The 22,500-nt window shown below is 44.9% G+C and overlaps 1 protein-coding gene across 1 annotated transcript in view; it reads left to right on the top strand.

The window, feature by feature from the left end:
• The window catches only part of sptbn4b (spectrin, beta, non-erythrocytic 4b), a gene marked incomplete at both ends in the record, with an annotated part of 75,309 nt that overhangs the window by 14,742 nt on the left and 38,067 nt on the right, over positions 1-22,500 (top strand). Inside the window, 16 exons of the mRNA XM_080844978.1 lie at positions 161-252; positions 1,352-1,432; positions 1,729-1,844; positions 2,086-2,198; positions 2,457-2,644; positions 4,512-4,629; positions 5,314-5,472; positions 5,837-6,139; positions 6,504-6,654; positions 8,047-8,186; positions 8,818-9,548; positions 9,991-10,128; positions 11,331-11,730; positions 12,368-12,724; positions 14,901-15,103; positions 18,235-18,325. Coding sequence (XP_080701104.1) covers positions 161-252; positions 1,352-1,432; positions 1,729-1,844; positions 2,086-2,198; positions 2,457-2,644; positions 4,512-4,629; positions 5,314-5,472; positions 5,837-6,139; positions 6,504-6,654; positions 8,047-8,186; positions 8,818-9,548; positions 9,991-10,128; positions 11,331-11,730; positions 12,368-12,724; positions 14,901-15,103; positions 18,235-18,325 — 3,381 coding nt within the window. The remainder of the gene's footprint in view (positions 1-160; positions 253-1,351; positions 1,433-1,728; positions 1,845-2,085; positions 2,199-2,456; positions 2,645-4,511; positions 4,630-5,313; positions 5,473-5,836; positions 6,140-6,503; positions 6,655-8,046; positions 8,187-8,817; positions 9,549-9,990; positions 10,129-11,330; positions 11,731-12,367; positions 12,725-14,900; positions 15,104-18,234; positions 18,326-22,500) is intronic.

The following is a 22,500-nucleotide window of genomic DNA, read 5'->3' as shown; positions in this document are numbered from 1 at the left end:
TCCTGTCCCTGTCCCTTTCTCTGTCCCTGTCCCTGTCTCTGTCTCTGTCTCTGTCTCTGTCTCTGTCTCTGTCTCTGTCTCTGTCTCTGTCTCTGTCTCTGTCTCTGTCTCTGTCCCTGTCCCTGTCTCTGTCTCTGTCCCTGTCCCTGTCCATGCTCAGATCCAGGTGATCAAGATTGAGACGGAGGACAACAGAGAGACCCGATCTGCCAAGGATGCCCTTCTGCTGTGGTGCCAGATGAAAACAGCAGGGTAAGGCCAGTTGCTCATACCACACAAGATACCCATACCATACCACTACATACTCCCTCTGTATTACTCACCCTAACCCTAACCCAGCAGGGTAAGGCTAGAGGTCCATACCACACAAGACTACACTTTTGTACGCCATACAGATACTCTCTCTGTAGTATGTTGTCTTGACACTGTCCTTGTGGTGCGTTTAGGGTGTGTTTGTAGTCTGTAGAGCTGTAGTCTATGTCATGCTAATGTTTGCATGCTGGCCGGATGCTCACTCTACAGTGGACTTAAAGTCTGCCACAGTGTAGCCACTGCATTATTTCCACAATCTGCCATACTACAGTAAACTGGTATCACTTCCCAGACGTCCTCAACAGGATAGTGTAGTATACTGCGTAGGCGCTCAATCCAGGGTACTCCCCCCACAAAGTGTAGGTAGTCTAGGACTAGGTAACCTATACATGTAACTGTCATAGTGTGCAGGGCAGTAGTACACCACCGTACACTTTCTCTGTGCTACTACCAGCCTTCATGCTATAGCATGTTGTCCACAAATGCTCATGTGCGTTGGCAGTAGTATAGAGGTGATGTTTTGAGGCAGCTCATTGCAGAGGTGCCCTTTGCTCTACACCTTGAGGCTGCAGGAGACATAGGCTGCTGTTTTAGCGACTGTGTCTTTAGATAGATAGATAGATAGATAGATAGATAGATAGATAGATAGATAGATAGATAGATAGATAGATAAATAGATAGATAGATAGATAGATAGATAGATAGATAGATACTTAATGTATCCAAGGGAATAACACACAGTGTGTGTTTGTCATGACCATTGTGTGTTTGTCATGATCATTGTGTGTTTGTCATGATCATTGTGTGTTTGTCATGGTCATTGTGTAGAAAACCAAATTCAATTCTGTTATTTTACCTGCCTTTGGCTTGCCATAGTGAGGTTAAATCTTTGATTAGAGTAGAGGGTCATTGATTTGTTTAGGTATATAGGTATAGAGATAGGCATCTCACGTTCTCAGAGATCTGACCATTGTGTGAGCACCCCTGTGTGTGTGTGTATACTATGATGATGACTTGAGCTGTGTTTGGTATTGTGCAGGTACTCTGAGGTGAACATTCATAACTTCACCGGCTGCTGGAGGGATGGCCTGGCTTTCAACGCACTCATCCACCGGCACAGGTCAGCTGCGATTAAACATGCACACACACATGCACGTGCACACGCACATGCACACACACACACACACACACACAAACACACACACACACGCACATGCACACACACACACACACACACACACACACACACAACTTTGTACATCTGTGCCTATAGGTATGACTGCTTAAAACCATGTTGTCCCATGTGCCCCTGTGCGATCTACCTATCATATCAGACTCTTGTTTTACTTCAGAACAAAACCTCAAATTCACTTAAATGAAGTGTCATCTGAGCCAGGTTCTTTCTGATGTTTTCAGACCTGATTTAATCGAGTTTCACAAGCTGGCCCGGTCGAATGCCACACACAACCTCCAGCAAGCCTTCAATGTTGCCGAACAGAACCTTGGCCTCACCAAGCTCCTGGATCCAGAAGGTATTAGTCAAACAGTTCAGGTTGATACAGTATTATACAGATGTATCTCCTATCATGGACCTAGTTGTAGATCCTGTCATCCCAAGTGACAAAAGAGGGAGAAGATGAATGTGCCTGGGGCGTGTCTCTGACGGGATTAGAGGGATTATGTTTAAAGATTTGTTCAACAACATTGTTTTCCCTTCACCTAACTGTCCCTGCCTTTCTCCCTCCCTCCCCTCACGCCACTGTCCAACACCAGACGTGAACACGGAAAATCCAGACGAGAAGTCCATCATAACCTACGTGGTCTCCTTCTACCACTACTTCTCCAAGATGAAGGCCCTTATAGTAGAGGGGAAAAGAATAGGAAAGGTAAAAGGAAATGAGGAAATAAGTGTGCTCCTTTAATGCCCAAGTGTCCCAAACATCTATGGTATATCAATGAATATCAATGATAAGTGTGCTCCTTTAATGCCCACATGCCCCAAACATTTATGGTACATCAATGAATATCAAAGTCTTGAGAGACTGATTTACATGTTTGATTCAGAGTATCATTATCAGTATAATTTCCGATGTGATGTATTATAGTAACCTTAGTTTGAATTTAGTTTCTGATTGTGACCCCAGGTTCTGGACAACGCTATTGAGGCGGAGCAGATCATCGATCGGTACGAGGAGCTGGCGTCGGAGCTGCTGGAGTGGATCGAGAAGACCATCAGTGTCATCAGCAACCAGAAGTTCGCCAACTCCCTCACCGGCGTCCAGCAGCAGCTTCAGGCCTTCACAACCTACTGCACCATCGAAAAGCCCATTAAGTACGTCTGAGACATCTCTGAGACCTTTCTGAGACAGCTTTGATATGTCTCTGAAACCTTTCTGAGACAGCTTTGATATGTCTCTGAGACCTTTCTGAGACAGCTTTGATATGTCTCTGAGACCTTTCTGAGATCTCTGTGAGACATCAGTGAGATATCCGTGAGACCTGTCTCTGACTTCTCCATGATCTCTCTGAGGAGGGGCTGACTCAGACTTCCGCTTGCCTCTCAGTGTGCGGCACTTAAGAAGGTTGTCATGGTGATCCCACAATCAAATGTACGTGTTCAGCTTGATTTCACCTTGTTGTGGGCTCTGCTGAAGTTGATGAAGCATGTTAGTCAGACCCTTAAGAGCTGAGTTGGTGGGCACTCACTCTCTGATTACCATTAGTTGATATTCTGGTCTGGAGAGCCTTTCGTCTCTAAGTTGGTAGTTGTTTCGTCAAAGCAGGCCAGGTCCTAAGTGGCAGGAAAACTAAATCTTTACACAGATCACATCTATTTCCTTATATTCACTTCAGAAATTATCGAAGCTGTGATGACAGTAAGCAGGTACAGATACTGATGACAGTTAGCAGGTACAGGCACTGATGACAATAAGCAGGTACAAGTCAGGTAGATACTCCGCAGAGACGTAGATGAATTTTCTCTGTATATGTGTATATATTATATATATATATTTATGGTATTTCTTGTATGAAGTCCCCTCTCTATTCTCCTGGCATTACCCTTCAGGTTTGAGTGTATATCCCTGTGTAGAGCCTACAGCAGCCCTACTCCACCAGTCAGTGTTGAGAGGCCTCCCTGCCTGTCTGAAGTGGCCCTGCGGCTTCTGCTGGTCACGTGGCCACTTGCCCTTTTCAGCAAAGTCTATGCTCGTCTAGGCCATTTACACATCAGGACAAATTAGACCTGCAGAGCCTTATTTCACTGCACCAGTTGGAAGAGTAATGCTAAGTTAGGGAGTGTAGTTATACATGATCTTGCTCCTGCTTTAAAAATGGGCGTATGTGAGGTCAACTTGCAGATCTCTAGAAAAAGACATTTAAGTTTTCATTTTTGGTGGGCTACATTACCTTATTTTTCTGGGGCATCTACTGCAAGGCTTTCTTGTGTTAATATTATGTGTTGTTCTTGAGCTGAAGAGACATCCTGCCTATGCCTGTTCTTCTCCCTCCTGAAAGCAGTGTGACTTCAGTGCTCTCTCAAAATAGATCTTGCCCTCATCTGGTGGTAATCAACACATTTGGCCCTGGGCCCTGTTTGTCGATAACAATAGTCTTAGCGGTTATGAGTGTTCTCTACGAGTGATTTCATGAACGTTCATTAGGTTTTTACACGCATTTCCGAGCAAGCACGTTGCACTGCTCACGATTAGATCTGGCCCTCATCTGGCCCTCATCTGGCCCTTCTCTGGCCCTCATTTGCCCCTCATCTGGCGCTCATCTGTTGCTGGATTTGTGTCATAGTCAGGAAGCGTAGTGTTCCATAGTTCCGCCCCTGTGGTTAAAAAATTGATAGCCAAAAAACAAATGATTACATAAGGTTATAAATCAGAACGTTTTTAATCAATTAACCTTTTTTTTTGTAGTGGTGGGGGTCTAGATTACGATTGGCTTGCAATTTTAAAAGCCTAGTTATGTGTGGATTAGTATAATGAGCCCACAGTATGACCGGAGTTCTCTGCAAGCATGCTTTTGCTAGCACTGTCAAACTGCTTTGGCCAGTGGACAATGGCAGCCATTTTAGGACAGCTGTTCTCTCAGTGAAATAACTTGAAAAGATTGTAATCACTTTACCTTCACATCTTGAAACTCCACTTACGAACGTATTGCCTTGTTGTGTGATTCTGACCTTCGACCTTCAGGTTCCAGGAGAAGGGCAACCTGGAGGTGCTCCTCTTCACCATCCAAAGCAAGCTCAGAGCTAACAACCAGAAGCTATACGTGCCTCACGAAGGGAAGCTCATCTCTGACATCAACAAGGTGACCAAGAACAACTCTCTGTCCAAACCCTCAAACCTGATTGGAAACTTCTCAAAGGGATTCACTTTAGCAGTTTAGACGGAGTGATGGGATGCTATTGGGCTCAATCAACTGACCGCTATTGAGTGTCTATTGCCAAAGTTTGTTCAATTTAATTCCATATGCTTAGTACCATCAACACAATACAACTAAAGCCATAGAAACTAAGGAACATCTATCAGTAGCAGCAGTGTTCATGTATCAACTTAAAGTATCATTTTACCTTCAAAATAAATTTGGTGGTACACTGAATACAGACAATGGCGTCTGCCACAGCACACCTTGGGTACCGTGAGACCTCTCGTGAGAACTATGTAATACTTTATGTAATGCCTCATGCAACAACAACTATACCCATGCAGTAGCTTTATGAGGGAGCTAGCGCAGTATTCTCTGTACAGGCATCATGGCAGAGGAGACGAAAAAAATGAAAAAGACGTTGTTTGAGGATAGGAAAAGAGAAAAAGAGAGTGTAACCGGATTAATGGGGCTTCAATGCTGATTGCGTGCATCAATCATAACCAATATGTTGCTGTTCAGCAGGACAGATTGTAAGTCATTGTTGTAAATGCCATATACCAAGGGCCATCATCTCATCCCATGTCCTTTCACACTTCGGCTGTTCTGTAATTTCTGCCCTATCAGGCGTGGGAGAGGCTTGAGAAGGCGGAGCATGAAAGGGGCGTGGCCTTAAGGACAGAGCTGATTCGCCAGGAGAAGCTGGAGCTGCTGGCTCAGCGCTTCGACCACAAGACCACCATGCGGCAAGCATGGCTGAACGAGAACCAGCGGCTAGTCTCACAAGTGAGTGGCACTGAAGGGGGTTGGAAGAGTAGGAAGTATGGAAGTGTGTATGTGGTAAATGTGATGGTGAAGAAATTGGAAGTCTTTGAATGAGTCTTTGAAAGTGTTTGAGACTTTGAATAAGAGAAATGTTATTATATAGCATTGTACTATAATACAAGTGTAGTATAGTATAATAAGTATTTGAAAAGTTTTTGAATTAAAATATCTTTGGTTGCAGTGAGCAAATCTAATGGGTTTCCATAAAGCTCACACAATCTTGGATTGTCTCATTTATGTAACGAAAGGACTGGTAAGACCTCTCAACTCATACATTTGATCCGATTTTGAGCTGGTGTAAAGAGCTCTTGTCTCGTCTCTTTAGGACAACTTTGGCTACGACCTGCCAGCAGTGGAGGCGGCCATGAAGAAACACGAGGCCATCGAGGCTGACATCTCGTCCTACGAGGACCGCATCGGTGTGGTTGTGGAGCTGGCGTCCGAGATGGAAGCAGAGAGCTACTACGACATCCGGCGGATCTCCGCCCGCAAGGAGAACATCCTGGGACAGTGGAAGCTTCTCAAGGAGCTGGTGATCGGCAGGAAGGTGCGGCTAGAGAAGAACTTGGCCCTGCAGAAGACCTTCCAGGAGATGGTCTACATGATCGACTGGATGGAGGAGATGCAGGTATGAAGAGCGAGGCCTCTATGGTGGTCTCTGGCCTCCCTGCCACAGGAAGTGGAGGAGATTTTAACCTGGGTGGGGATATCTATGGTGCTGTGAGTAAAGTCCCCTGTGATTCCGATTGGATTCCGATGTTAAACCATCCTCATGTCTTTGTATAGCTTTAAAAAGCTAGATCAATGTGGCAGAACCACACTAAACTCAATGTGCAGATAAAAAAGAGACTGATGTTCATACACCCTGAAAGGATAATTTAGTATTGCTTAGTATCTTTATTGGGTGCTTTTTGTAGTGCATTGAGTGATCAGAGACTTGATTGGCCCTTTGTGTGACTGAAGCTGTCGTCTCTGGCTCCCCGCTCCTGCAGATCCAGCTGTTGTCCAAAGACTTTGGGAAACACCTGCTGGAGGTGGACGACCTGCTTCAGAAGCACAGCCTCCAGGAGACTGATATCTCTGTGCAGGCCGAGAGGGTCCAGACCCTCAACACTGCCGCCCTCAAGTTTACCGCCATCGAAGGTGAGAGGGAGAGTGTGGTGCTCGCTGGGCAAACAGGGTCTTCAGATTGCCCCCCCCCTCCCCCCCAAAAAATCACGTGATTTTTTTTTTTAATGAAAGTGCTTTATTTGGAAAAGGCTCTACACTGAAAAGCTTCTGCAGAACCTTTTTGTTTTGCAGTGTGCTTCTAACAACATGTTGTTATAATGAGGAGTGACACCATCTCTACTGAATTTCCAGGGCTTAAGGTTTGAAACTCATGGCATGGGCTTATTTTGTGAAACATATTATGATAAAGCAATTAATTTCATGTTTAGCACATTACAGTAACTTAAAGTTATCCAGGACCAAGATGGTCAGCTTATCATTTGATATTGGTGGGTGACTGCAATCTAGCATCAGGAATACAAGACTAGGTGCCAGGTAGTCATTCAGACTTGTTTCTCTGGGGAGACATGCTTGATGTTTTTACTTGTGAGGTGTTTGGCTGTTAAGTAAATCCCCTGCCTGCAAGAGCAGATACAAGTACAAGCCACCAAGCCTCTTTGTCTGCGACACACTAGTTACGCGTGTGTTTAGTCTGTGTAATTAAGACATTATCTATGCGGCAGCAAGCCCCACCCTCCCTTTCTAATCACTGCTATTAGCACATCTGGCTAACGCCTCACAGAAGGCCCTCATCTACTTATGGCTGACTCCAGAGCTGAGTAGAGCATTCTACTGTTATCAGTGAATTCTATTACATCCTGTTGGAGAACTCCATTAGAACTGCTGCTTTTGGAGTTGCATGACTTTAGGGGATACTGTTGGATTTCCAACTCAAACAACAAAGAATGTCTTTTTTAATGTCTTGCAATCTGTTTTTATTTTATAAAGTGTAGTCAAATATATTGTGATAAATTGGATACAATTACACCATGAGAAATGAACACCAAGAGAAACTCCTTGTTCTGCCATACATGGCCATAGACTTGGCGAATGAAAGATTTTGATTCTGAAAATAGTTATGTAAATGAGACACTCAGTTGTTTAAGAATGTGCTGACATGGCGATTTTGCCATTTATGGGAACGATTTGTGAAGGAACTGTTGACTTTATTCCAATGTAAATATTTGCTGTAAGCCTGCCACAAGATGGCTAGCACCTGTCTCATAAACCTCAACAGCTTACAGCTAACTGTGGCTTTTAACCGCTTGTTTTTCACTCATGCTGAAAATACACCAGTTATCACCTCCAATCCACGCTATGCCTCCCAGTGGCAAGTCATATGCGTCTCACACAGTAGGCAGGTGTACCCTCACGCCCGTCCTGCCGTGCCTGGCCAGATTGGCACAGTTGCCATAGCCGTGAATATAACAGTGCCCGTGCCAGTTTCCCATCGTCCGTGTGTGTGTGTGGATGTCTCTTCCTCAGGTTACCAGCCCTGCGACCCGCAGGTCATCTGTAACCGGGTCAACCATGTCAGCACGTGCCTGGAGGAGCTAAACCAGCTGGCCGCAAAGCGCCGCGCCGAGCTGGAGGAGTCCAGACAACTCTGGGCCTTCTACGAGGAGGTGAGACACACCATCGTCCCATTTTAGAACAGAAATGAACTCTCCTGGGGCCTTAATTAACTCTTCAATCTCCGCTACCTAATAAACTACCACTTCATGCCTTTGATGGTATACATCAATGATAAACAAACAGAGTAATTCGGTTTCAGGAATATCAAGATGACAGTTTTAGTGTGTTCATCATGTTACTTCTTTCGCAGACATCAAGGCTAGATTGATAGGCAGGCAGGTACAGAAGTTTGGATTGGATTGGATTCAATTTATTGTCATTGCACAGAGTACAGGTACAGAGGCAACGAAATGGCCTTTTTCTCAGGAAAAGCATCACTAGCATTACAGAAGGTTATATACTGTAACTTCTACGGGGATCTTATGAGTAAACGCATGTGGCGAAGAGGAAAAGTATCTTATCTAATACACTAATTCAGAACAAAAGGTAAGTGACTTACCATTAACGGCAACTTGAGTTACAATTGTTAGGGATGGATAACTAACTTCCTGGTGTACTCCAGGTGATGACCTTGCACACGCCCTTCAGGCTCAGCAATTAAACAGCAGGGTTTACCAAGGTTTTGTTGTCCCTCGTTTGAGAGGAGTGTTTGAAAACTGTCCCTCGCTGTTTCCATGACAGCTGGAGGAGTCAGAAGCCTGGATCCGCGAGAAGACGTCCATCCTGTCGACGCAGACGTGCGGCAAGGACCTGAGCAGCGTGCTGCGCCTGCTGCAGAACCACAAAAGCCTGACGGTGGAGCTGTTGAGCCGGCGGTCACTGCTGCAGCAGACCATGAAGAAGGGCAAGCAGATCCTGACGGAGAAGAGCTTTGGCACGGGAGGCATCCAGGAGCGCGTGATGGAGGCCAAGGCCGAGTGGAAGCGGCTGGAGGACCACGCCGCGCAACGCCTGGGCCACCTGCAGGAGGCGCTGGACTTCTTCCAGTTCACCGCCGAGTCGGACGACCTGCTGTTCTGGCTGCAGGACATCTACCGGCTGGTGTCCAGCGAGGACTTCGGCCACGACGAGTACTCCACACGCTCGCTGCTCAAGAAGCACCGGTGCGTGCGCGAGAGCCTGGACAAGCACCGCGTCAACGCCGTGGCGCTGCGCAAGCACGCCGTGGGGCTGTCGCCGCAGTACCGGCAGCTGGACGAGGTGCAGGCGCGCATGGGCGAGGTGGAGCAGCTCTACGCCGAGGTGGCGGAGGTGGCCGTGCTCCGGCAGCAATGGCTGCATGACGCGCTCGCCGTCTACCACATGTTCAGCGAGGTCAACGCCTGCGAGGTGTGGATTGACGAGAAGGAGCAGTGGCTCAACAAGATGGAGGTGCCTGAGAGGCTGGAGGATGTGGAGGTGGTGGCACACAGGTAACAGACACACCAGAATGCTCACAATTGAATCGTCATAATGTTTTCTAACAGAGGGAGGTGAAAATACACAAAACAATTCTTAATAAGATGGTCTGGTAAGAGATATGCCTCTTAGGGAGTGGTACAAATGGGTGTGAAGGAAGTCCATAGTCCCCTGCCTGATTGGGCTCCTTAATAGTTGTCTAAAAATGCTTCAATCTTTTTCAGCTGTGACAAGAACTACAATAGAAATACAATACAATTGAAATACACTGTCATATTGAGTAATGTGCATTGATGGGGTCAAGGACTCATGTGTTAATGTGTTTACCAACCCTCTTTACCACAGCTGTTGAACAGACTCAAGTTAACTGATTCACTTTGATTTCCTTGTAGTCCTCTTTTTACCAAGGCTGTTTTTACATTTTATTAATTCTTTAATTGTCTTTGTCCTCGTCAGGTTTGAGAGCCTAGACCAGGAAATGAACAGCCTGATGGGAAGAATACTGGATGTCAATCAAATAGTGCAACAGCTCCTAGACAATGGCCACCCCAGCTCCACTGAGGTCCGGGGCTGTCAGGACCATCTCAACAGCCGGTAAGCTACAGCACAACTACCTATCATAACCACAACACAACCAAAACACAACCACAGCAGAACTACAGCACAACCACAGCATAACCACAACACAACTCCAGCTTAACTATAGCACAACCACAGCACAACCACAACACAACTCCAGCACAACTATACCACAACCACAGCACAACCACAACCACAGCACCACTACAGCAAAACCACAGCACAACTACAGCACAACTACAGCACAACTGCAGCACAACCACAACACAACCACAACACAACTCCAGCACAACTATACCACAACTCCAGCACCAGCAACAGCACCTCTCTGCCTTAACAGTACTATGATAGTTAAGCAAACCACTCTAGCCTGGTGTCAGTATATTGAAATGCAGCATTGCATCCAGGAGGTCAGATTCTGTTAGATTTTATCAGTCACTATTTTTAGTGTCTCGTCCATTAACTCACCGAAAGCCTGTCGAATTCCTCCCCTCTGTGTCTGTGTCTCTGTGACGCAGTTAAACCCTAAACACCTCTTCATAGATGCCTCGTGCCCCACCCCCCCACCCCCTGTTGATTAGGCGCACTGGTGGCGGCGGCTGGTCCGGGGGCATATGTGTGAGCTCATAGCTGGCTAGCCGGGCCTCCAGGCAGACATATTGAGCCAGGGGAGCCTGAGCGGTGACAAAGCTGGCGCGGAAACCATGTTGGTCCTCTGTGCTCTGACCTTGGCAGAGATGGCGTCTCTCCGCAGGGCCATCTGTTTAGGCTGCCAGGCGGGGCGCTGAAGTGAACACACCCCAATGCTGCTCCTCAGGGCCCCACCCAGTCCTGTTTTAGGCTGCCACAGTCGTCACAGATAATAATAATAATATCACTACTGGAATTGTGGTATTAGTGTCGACTGATGTTTTAAATCTGGCTTCCTTTGTATGATCAGTTTTGACTTAAATTTGTACAGTATTCGTTAGATGTTTGTCTTTGAAATCAATTTACTGATTTTGTTCCCAACACATTTCCCACAAGTAATTTTCAGATTATATTAAAGGAAGCACCGTTATTATATTTAGTTGATTACATTTTGTTGACTGTTTACTTCACCATCGATCATCAGCACACAGTTCATATTAAATCACAGCATAAACTAATGGTGGAAAGATGCAGCAAACAAGCTCACATCAGAATCTCAAAGCGTTCTCGGTTCTCTCCTCCCAAAGATGGAACCGCATAGTGGAGCTGGTGGAGCACAAGAAGGACCACCTGGACTCGGTCCTGCGCATCCAGAACTACCTGCTGGAGTCTGCCGAGATCAAGTCCCAGATCCAGGACAAGCGCAAGGCCATCGACGCCACCCAGTACGTGGGCAGCGACCTGGGCAGCGTGCTGGCTCTGCAGCGGCGCCTCTCCACCATGGAGGGCGCCCTGTCCGTGCTGGAGCCCAAGCTGCTGCTCCTTCAGCAGGAGGCGGAGGAGCTGGCCATCGCGCACCCAGACAAGGCCGTGGAGGTGCTGGTGCCCTTCGAGGGCATCAGCCTGGAGTGGGAGGAGCTGAAGAGGACGCTGCAGGGATGTGAGGACTCGCTCACGGTGGCTGGACGACTGCAACAGTTCATCCAGGTGAACAGTTCAGCTTTACTTTACTAAAATTGTACGTGCGGATGTAGAGGGTACAAATACATACTGTACGTACCTTGATCTAACTTTTCCTGCATACCTAGTACTGTATGTTCTTCTATCCTTATTTGTTATAGAATTTTTTTTTATATTTATATTTCGCTGTAAATTTGGAATGCATGTTCCCAACGGGCATCATGAGGATCGTGTTTCACTACTATATAAAGGACGTCTATAAGTGTCCTCTTATGCAGAGATACATGCCATACGATCTATCTGCATTCCTGGAAAGCTCTCTGCCTTTGAAGATGTTTACAATTCAATTTCACAGGAACTTGATCCTATGGCTGTCGTGATTTCTGACGTTCATTACATTTATTGAGGTAGCAGATGCTACTTGCGGTACAGTTCAGATATTTATTTTCTGTTATTTTATTGTTTTATTGTATTAATTTTTTCGTCAGTATGTTTTGTATTATCATTATTTTTGTTATTTTTTTTTCATCAATATGTTTTGTATTATTGTTATTTTCTATTAATATATAATTTCGTCTGTATGTTCTCCCTGACTATCTGACCTATGGTGTTAGGTGTGGTTAGCACCTCTATTCTGAAGCGTAACGCATGCCGCTCCCCACAGGACCTGGACTCCTTCCTGACGTGGCTAGTCCAGACGCAGACGGCGGCGGCCGCGGACGAGCTGCCCAACACCCTAGAGGAGGCCGAGCGGCTTATCAACTGCCACGCGGCACTCAAGGAGGAGATCGGCCGCTACGAGGAGGACTACGAGCGGCTGCAGGCCGTCAACGAGCTCCTGGAGGCGGAGGAGGCGCCGCTGCCCTACGCCGCGCTGCAGCAGTGGCTCCAGAAGCTGGACGTGGGCTGGAACAAGCTCCTGGAGATGTGGGAGAGCCGCCGTGAGGTGCTGGTGCAGGCGCACATCTTCCACCTCTTCATGCGCGACGTCAAGCAGGCCGAGGCCTTCCTCAACAACCAGGTGAGAGACCTCACTGCAAGGGAGACATTTCTTTTAAAAATCAATGAATTTATTAATTTACATATCAATTTATATCCTTTAAATGGATCAACACAAAAAAATTGTATATCAAAACAAGACATCACTTAATAATATGAAAAGGAGAAAAAGACTGTCATGTCTCAAAGCATTCTCCATCAGAAGTAGTTGCAGTAGCCATGTCCAGTCTGAAGGAGGGGAGGGGTGGGGGGTGGGGCTGAGTGGCAGTGCTGCACAGCTGATTTGTCGGGCGAGGATTCGTTTCGGTCCAAAAACTAGAACAGGTGTGCATATCTATCCCAAGGGGCGTCCAGGTGCTGGTCACAGGAAAAGGTCACCCAGGAGAAATGTCTGGCTTGAAGTTGTGACTGTACTGCTGACATTAATCCCAGGAGCCCCTGGAGGGTTTTTGGAAAATGTATTCTTGACCTTTTGTAATATTTTAACAATCCCAGCCATTTGCTGGTGGTTTTCAGTTCATTCATTATCTTTTGTACTTTGTTATTCATGTAGGTTGTTCTTTCGAATCCAACTGTTTGTTTGGTATTACGAACCAGTCTGTGTTTTAGCTTTTGGTTCAACTTTACATAAAATAAAAATAAATCTGCTTCGTATGATAGCCTTAAACTCAGTTGTTTCACCAAAGTTGTGTCTACACAGAAATATGAGTATTATTATATTGTATTGAAGATAAATATATATATATGTATATACATACAGTATATATAAATATATATTTATAGCATATTGTATACAGCAAAAGTTTGTATACTGTACAACATGACATGTGACAACAAATTCATAGGAAATAATGGCTATGTACTGTATAAAGATTTAGATCCATGTGGATAAAGCCTCGCTGCATTTTGGGAAATTTCAGAGTAATATATTCAGAGTTTGATTCATATGGTATTAAACTCCAGTCCCAAAAAAACACTGCCAAATACTATTACTCCAGGCAAGGACAAACACTTTTGCAGAAAAGCAAGGTTGTAGCTTAGAGGTGGAACATAGATTTAAGCTCAATGTCACATATCCCTCCTCTGAGCATTATAATGACTACCGTATATGTATTTTTAGACTGTTTTGGGTGTCACAGTGGATACTAGAGAAATAGATGCCCAATTACTATGCATTGAGCCCAGGCCTGAGACGTTGAGTTTTCGTCTGACTGGAAATCCAGAGAGACTTGGCTAAATGTCAGCTCGTCTTTCCCAGGCCTCCCAGTGCATGTGTCACAGCATGTGTCCTCTTGGGTTTGTGAGGCAGACTGCTCGCTCACACAGTCCCACTTTCTGCAAGTGCCTGCAGGCGTAGAACAAGAGGCCAGGGGATTTCTACTTTTATTTGTGTCAGGGAGCGAAGGGAGAGCTAGGCTGAAAGAGGAAGAGAGATGGAAGAGAGATGGAGGGAGAGAGAGAGAGAGAGAGAGAGAGGAGAGAATAGGTTTACAGTAACCATCCATGATTTCCATGTTCGTTACTATCACCGTTACCCACATGTCTGAAGAAGGCATTGGAGGCTTACCTGCTATAGATAATGAATTAGCATCCCTCCTGGCGATAGAGTGGCCTTAATGAGCATGTATTTAATTAGACGTTTAAGAGAAGGTGTGTCGTGTTATCATCGCACAAAATCAGCGCTCCAGAGGGAGGACGCGAACCTTTGATTTTGATTTTCATTCCGTGGAATTTTCACCGTTAAGAATATTTGTATGGTTATTTTCCACTTAAGATGAATTATTCAAGGAGTATCAGAAGGTCTTTTAACTAAATCAATTTTAGATGTAATCTCAATCATGCCTTTATAAACTTAGGCTGGATTGTACAAAAAAATCTGAAATGCAACTGTGTGTATTTCAAGTCTAAAAACAAAGCAGGAGTTTTCAAACCTATGTTGTAAAACAGAAAATTGAATTCATACTTTCACTGTGACAGATTGTTGTGACTCCAATCACTAGTAGTCCAGTTGTCTTTGTTTAAAGAGCTATTCTCAGATCCGGTAGACCAGGCTCTCTGCAACTGAAAGTTCCCAAAATATAATCCTATCTAAAAGTAATGTGACATAAAGTCTGGCGGTGCCACATCAGTCTTCAGCTTTGACGTGACCAGACATGAAGTTCTTAAAGCTCACGTTCCCTTCTCCCATCCTTCCACAGGAGTCGGCCCTGGCTCACGTGGAGCTGCCCACCACGGTGGAGACGGTGGAGGCGGCCATCAAGAAGCACAAGGACTTCACCACCACCATGGAGCTGAACCTGCACCGCATCAAAGCCGTGATCGAGGCCGGGGAGAGCCTCATTAGCCAGAGCAACATCTACTCCGAGCGCATCAAGGAGCGCGTGGAGGCCCTCGCTAACAGGTCAGTATACTGTATATAATAATAATAATAATTGTCAGATTTTATTTGCACAAACGACACACTGACAACACACACACGTGCATAAATAGTGGCGACACAGGACACACACGCACACACAGGCCTAAGGTCGCTGTGAATTTAATCTCTGCATTTTCCCATCCCGGACTGTCCTTGGGCAGCTTTTAAGCGCCTGGGGACCAAGTGAAGTGAACCGTCCATCTTGGTCAGGGACGGACAGTAGAGTGTTCTGTTCTTTTGCAAGTTTTTCTGTTGGGGTTCTAAGTGGAGGAAACCCCTTGTGAACACGGGGAGAACATACAAACTCCTTTTATATCCTCCCCGCCCTAATGATTTGTAATGCAGGGATATCTATATTGTATGCGTTCTTCATAATTGAACATACAAAATTCTTAACCAGTCAAAACCTGACATGCCTAATTTGTTGCATTTATCGGTTGGTAAGAGGTTAGAACTTTTCGATGAATTGTCTTGCCCACTGTACTGTAATGCATGGCAAGGGAGTGAAATCAGGTCATACACTGTGTGGGTCTCACTACATGGGCCTCTGTTGCCTAGGTGAAGAGGGATGGAATCATGTGACTGGAACACTGATTTATGTACTTCATGTTCATTATTCATAATCGTTTCATGGTAATAATTACAAAAGATGATTCAGGTGGAAATTCTCTTTCCTCGATTTAGGAGAACTCAAACACACCCAGCAAAAGTTTAAACGTTATTACAAACTTGCAAAAAGGGACCCAGCTCTCAGGCAGAGTAAGAAAACACACAAGCTTTCAAATAAATCCAAAAAAAGTAGGTACTGTTGGGCAGAGAGGCCTGTTGGTATAAGACAGCACCTGGGTAGCAGAGGTCCTCAAGGACATACATAACGCAGCTTTTTTTCCAAAACGCAAAGAGAGATGTCCGCCCTCCCCCATTGGCTGAGGGAGGGGAAGCAGGTGCGGTCACCCTGACCACCTTATCTCTCAACTGCAGAATGTTCCAGTACAGAACTAAATATTCAAATCACGAGTGCATGTAAGCAAAGAAGAACTTGAAGAACTTGACATTCTGTCTGCACAATTAACTCTTTAAAAATGTCCATTACAATTACAAACCATTCACACTTTCAGGCCTTAAAGAATAAGACTCAAAAGGTACACATAGCAGACAGTATTCTTTGAGATCTTTTCCCCAGGAATGATAATTTAGTCATTTAATTAGTTTAAAACAGACCTGTCAGAGACCTGGGGACTGACTGAACTCATTAAGAATTAAGTGACTTTAGTGTTGAATAGTGAGTGTTGAAAGAAGTGGCAGGTGTTCTTTTATGTTTAATTTGTCACAGTTCCCCTCAAAGCACACTGGGGCGGTCACTCCATTTTTGTATGACAACCAATTCCATTTAAGTAGGGAACATGCAGTTCATCTTAAATTAGATTATCATATTATAGTATAAATTAATCTTCAATAAGATTATCAGATTAGAGTATACATTTGCTGCTATACCTAAATACTGGCCGTTTGGATTAAAATAAGTTTGTTAAAAACGCCTCTCAGCAAGATTTCTGCTTTAAAATCAGTTTAATCCTCAAATTGAATGCATTTCAGTCTTTCCTTGTTGATGAACACATAAGGTCAAGTAAGGAAAGATAAACTTTTTAAAATGTATACCTTAATGTATGCCATGGCCATATCCTACTGTGCTTCTATTGTGTGGGCTGGAGTGAGGTGTCATGATGTGTGTGAGAAGAGGGTGAACAAAAGCAGATCCCCCAAGCCAGCATGAATGGACTTAAATCTCAGAGCATGAAATCTCATTTGAGGACCTAGATGTGTGTGTGTGTGTGTGTGTGTGTGTGTGTGTGTGTGTGTGTGTGTGCGTGTGCGTGTGCGTGTGCGTGTGCGTGTGCGTGTGCGCGTGCGTGTGTGTGTGTGTTGTTTGAGAGAAAGAGAGAGAGAGAGAGAGAGTAATTGATTGTTTAGGTCCATTTTATTTGGTTCCTTTTCAGACGTTTTATGCCTTAAAATGTTTTATGGTTTATTCACAGGGCATTTCAGTGCCACAGTATCAGCATTACATTCTGATTACAGGGTTTGCCATCTGATGACAGAGTATGGTCTTATGTTTGTACTGACACAATTGCAGATCAGAACACAAACTTATGCCCTTGGAATCTCTTGCATTCTCTATCACTAGTTAATATGCTTGTACAGGCTCTCTAGGTGGAAGCATACTTGACACTTGTAATCAGAATCAAACTTTGATTTGATTTAAACTGACTCCTGAGAGGTTCCATTTTCCACTAACACAAATGCAACATATGTAGAAAACAAACTCTACACTGTAAAAAACATATATTTTTTGTATTTGTATGAGTGAAGTTGTTCTGTATGAAAGCATCTGCTGAAACATAAACTTTCATAAGCTAACTAACTAACCTAAACTAAGCGATAAACTACCCTAAACTCAGCGGTAAACTAACCCAAACTCTGCAGTAAACTAACTTAAACTATGCGGTAAACCAACCCAAACTAAGTGGTAAACTACCCTAAATTAGGCAGTCAACTAAACTAAGCGGTAAACTACCCTAAACTCAGCGGTAAACTAACCCAAACTCCGCAGAAAACTAACTTAAACTATGCGGTAAACCAACCCAAACTAAGTGGTAAACTACCCTAAATTAAACAGTCAACTGACCTACCTAAACTAAGCAGTAAACGACCCTAAACTACGTGGTAATCTACCTTAAACTATGCGGTAAACCTACCTAAACTAAGTGGTAAACTGCCCTAAATTAAGCGGGAAACTAACCCAAACTACACAGTAAACTAACCTAAACTACGCTGTAAACTACCCTAAACTAAGTGGTAAACTAACCTAAACTAAGCGGTAAACTAACCTACCTTTAATACGCAGTGAACTTCCCTAAACTATGCGGTGAGGTACCCTTAACTAAGCGGTACACTTACCTAAACTAGGCGGTAAACTAACCTACCTTTACTACGCAGTGAACTTCCCTAAACTATGCGGTGAACTACCCTTTACTACGCAGTGAACTTCCCTAAACTATGCGGTGAACTACCCTTAACTAAGCAGTACTGGGATGTTGTGCTCTGTCCTGCAGGGGGAACCAGAACCGTGAGCAGGCCCAGGAGTGGCTCAGCAAGCTTAACGGACAATGGGAGCTGCAGAGCTTCCTGCAGGACTGTCATGAGGTATGTACTCTTCTAATCAGTCTGGTGTAGCGTGTGTGTGTGTGTGTGTGTGTGTGTGTGTGTGTACTGAGTAAGAATCACAATATCTGGAGTAGTGGAGAGTTGGCACTTTTGCATCAGTGGGGATTGGGGTTTGATTATTTCTGTGATACTGCAGATGACATGTTTTCTGTGTGAAATGCATGTTTGTCAAGCAAGTTTGACTATTGGCTTTTCCTGCCTTGCCCAGTGCAAACACATACTGTATGTCTGGAGACAACGGTTGAAGTATTCGGAGAAAATGTAAGTGGGAATGATTACAGCATGTGACATTTTGACACAAACCAGGTCTTAGAGGGCAATCCTGTAGGTGTAGCCTTGTTAGCGTTTCCAACGCGTTGTCTCCTGGCTGCACATTCACAGACTCATTTTATTGCGACGAGCAAGTGGCAACGAACAAAGCAGCTAGCAACGGGCGGGTCCCCTGTGCATGAACTAAAGCTAATGTAACAACTTTGCAGTCATTTTTTCTAATTTAATACCATGAGCAAGATCCTTAGTGCAAACCTGGATGGGTCAGTGCAGTGCTCCCACCCATCACATGATCTTTAGTTCATGCGTGACCGAATGCTCGTTACTTTGTTCATTGGCTTCAATGAAATTAGGGCCCACAGAGTTCTGAAGTCGCATCGAGCCGTGTGAGTCTAGCCTCTATTGCGCAATCACCATTTCAGGTTGACTGGATTGACCTGACGGGATTATAGTAGTGGGGACGTTTTTAAAGCAAGCGTAGTGAGACAAGACTACATTTACTAGCGAGCCACTCAAATCTATCAATCTCTGAAATCTAGAAATTTAAATCTAGATGGGCTTTATTGACTGGTTTGGCTTGACAGTGATTGCACAAGATTGACCGAAAAAGTACCCACAATCACATCAGTAACAGTTTGGCAAAAGAATGCGGGATTTTGATTTAATCATTTGTATAATCTTGTTGATGACTTGAAGGTTGAGGGTGTATGTCACTGTATTGGTTAAGACCATATGACTAAGCTGTGTGTTAGAGTAAGACAATGCAACGAGCAATGAGAAACGATCAGTGCGTCAGGCATGAACTGATCGTTTTGCATGTTGGAGCATTGCGCTGACCAAAACATGTTTTTGCTTGTTGCCAGTTACCCGTAAATGACAATAGGGCCTCATTTGTGAGATAATTTTGAGAGATTTATGTTGGATTGTAAGACTGTTTGTAATGGTTATTGGCTAATCCATCCCCAGATAGCCATGGAATCAGGAATGGATTTGACCCAAATCTGCCTGACTCATGCCAGATCTATTCGAGTCAGTTACATTATGGGTTATATAACTTCAAAATATGAAAGTTAAGAGACCGATTATGATTCATTCCATACCGATTGTACCTTTTGTGGTGTGCGGTGTTGTGGGGTGAGTCTGTCTTCAACCTGTCAGTTCTACTGGGATGTTTCAACAGGTACAACAGTGATTACAGTAGTATCTCTCTTGAAGCAGATGTGGTGTGACAAGACTGCATTTCCTGCCAAGTCTCAAAAATCAATTAATCTAAAACTAACTCTGAATCTAGAACTAGAATTTAGATTTGTTCTCTGGAATGAGCAGATGAAGATATAAAAGGGCAGCCTGTTTGAATGGCTGCCATGTTCTCTAGCTTAACCTTTAACTGTTGCTGGCCGAGAGTTGTAATCTCTTTGTAGCTGCGCTCAGTCTAGTGAGAGAGCTACAGTATTGATTAACATCACAGCTCTCAGCCCTTTCGGCTGCACACTCCACTTCTCAGACCCAGAAAGCGACCAGCGCTTAAAAATGGCTCCGCTTTCATCCTGCTAATCGCACCAGTGCTTACTTCAGACGCTTGCCTTCCCACATATCACAAAACTAAAAAAAACAAGCTCATTTTGTGATTCTTTGGGGGGGTGGGGGGGTTAGACTGCCAGGTCAGAATCCAGAATCTCCTCTGCTGATTGGCTGAGGAGGATTTTCATCTGATACCCATCACTGCCCGTAACACGGAGCTTTATTTAGAGTCTTTGGAGCTTTTTTCCTCTCTTCTCTTTTTCTCTCTCTCTCTCTCTCTCCCTCTCTCTCTCTCTCTCTCCGTTCAATTATTCACCATTCTTCCTCATCATGTATTCAGCCAGGAGAGAGGTCTTATTTCCTGGTGAGGGAGGATCCTCCCCAGCCTCCGCACTCTCAGTGCTTCCTAAAAGAGTAATCCTCACTCTCAGTTCAAAGCTCCCCAGTAGTGTGCTTCCTAAAAGAGTGCTTCTCACTCCCAGTTCAAAGCTCTTCAGTAGTGTGCTCCCTAAAAGAGTGCTCCTCACTCCCAGTAGAGTGCTTCCTAAAAGAGTGCTCCTCACTGAAGATACTTGGGATTTGGGAAAGGGAGGCCAGCTTTTGCTCAGATGGGATAGTTTGCACCTCTCATGTTAAACACGCCTGTTGTTTATACGAACACTATATAAGTTACAGTCTGTTACTGTTAGTCTGTATGACTATGTTACATAAGGAGTGAACATACAGAGAGAGACATCAACATGGAAGCCCAGCATGCAAGAAATCATTGGACTTAATAAATAGAACTACACGTAATATTACTCAGTTCTTAACAATGCCTCTATGTGTGGGTTGTTCATTTTTAATCATGACTGTTGTTGAAGACTATATATTGTACATACATGTAAGTCATATTATGGGATACTGTGTTTTATTATGACTATGTTATATAAGAAGAGGCCATATTGAGAGGCATATGAACAGTACATTAGTGAAACATAAAAGACCAGCAAACTGAGCTGAATTAATAAGACTACACTTGAGTACTTTACAGGGCGGCACTGTGGCACCTTTTAGATTCTCTGGCTTGTCTTTGGCTGATGACAGCGTTGTTTATCCTCTAGCACTGATGTAAGACCCTGATTTAAAAGGGTGACTGTTCCTCTGAATTATTCAGCATCTACAGGTTTCAGTTGTATTTGTGTGTTTGGTTGGTTTGTACGTGAACTTGATATCTCCTCTCAGTGCGGTCACAGGAGGCCTGTCTCTTGGGTGGTGCCCTTTGACCCTTACCTCTCTACGGGGAGAGAGAGAGCGAGAAAGTGAGAGAGAGAGGGAGAGAGAGAGAGAGATAGAGAGAGAGAGATAGATAGAGAGAGGGAGGGAGAGAGAGAGAGATAGAGAGGTAGGGAGGGAGAGAGAGAGATAGATAGAGAGGTAGGGAGAGAGACAGTGACAGAGAGAGAGAGAGAGAGTCAGAGAAGGAGAGAGAGAGAGAGAGAGAGAGACAGAGAGAGAGAGACAGAGAGAGATAGAGAGGTAGGGAGGGAGAGAGAGAGAGATAGATAGAGAGGTAGTGAGAGAGAGAGAGACAGAGAGAGACAGAGAGAGAGACAGAGAGAGAGAGACAGAGAGAGGCAGAGAGAGAGAGATCTGCTGGCTCAGTCCTGAGGGGCGGAGGTCAAAGCAGAGGATGCTGGGGTTGAGATGGAGGAAGTGATTGTGATTGGTGCTTCAGAGGAAACCCAATTAGCGTCTCTTTTAGCAGACCCCTTTTAGTGCTCCAGGAAGAATTTATCTATCGCATCATCTCTCTGTCTGTCTACCTCTCTCCGTCTCTGTTAGTCTCTCTCCATCTCTCCATCTCTCTGTGTAATCCTGTCTTTTGTCAGTTCTGCTGTCTATATTCCTCCATACAGCAAATACCTCGTCTTCCTCTGCCCCCCCCTCTCTCTCTGTTCTCCCCTCGCCTCTCCATCTCTCTCTATCCTCCCCTTATCTCTCTCTCTGTCCTCCCCTCTCCATCTCTCTCCCATTTGTGCCCTCCCTCCTGTGACCCCCTAACCCCACTCTCCACTCCCCCCCTCCCCTCGCTCGAGGCACTTCAGTTCATGTGCAGCCTGAGGTCCCCAGAGACACCCAAAAATGAGTCTCTCTCTCTCTCCCTCTCTCTCTCCGCACCCCTCCCTCCTGTTCACTCCCCTCTCACTGTATATGGTTTATTTGATCCCCCTCCTCCCTTTCTCACTCCTCCCCTTCCTTCCCCTCCTCCCCTCCTCCCCTCTCTGTCCTCAGCTCTTCTCTCTCTGTGTCCTCTCTCCTCCCTGTGTGTTGTGTTTGGAGGCTGAGTGTGTTCGTTCCACTGGCATATGTGACACTAACAA

The sequence above is a fragment of the Sprattus sprattus genome (assembly GCF_963457725.1).
Source record: "Sprattus sprattus genome assembly, chromosome: 9".
Classification (NCBI taxonomy): domain Eukaryota; kingdom Metazoa; phylum Chordata; class Actinopteri; order Clupeiformes; family Clupeidae; genus Sprattus; species Sprattus sprattus.
Note: the sequence above shows the minus strand (reverse complement) of the source record. Positions and strands in the feature narration are given on the sequence as shown.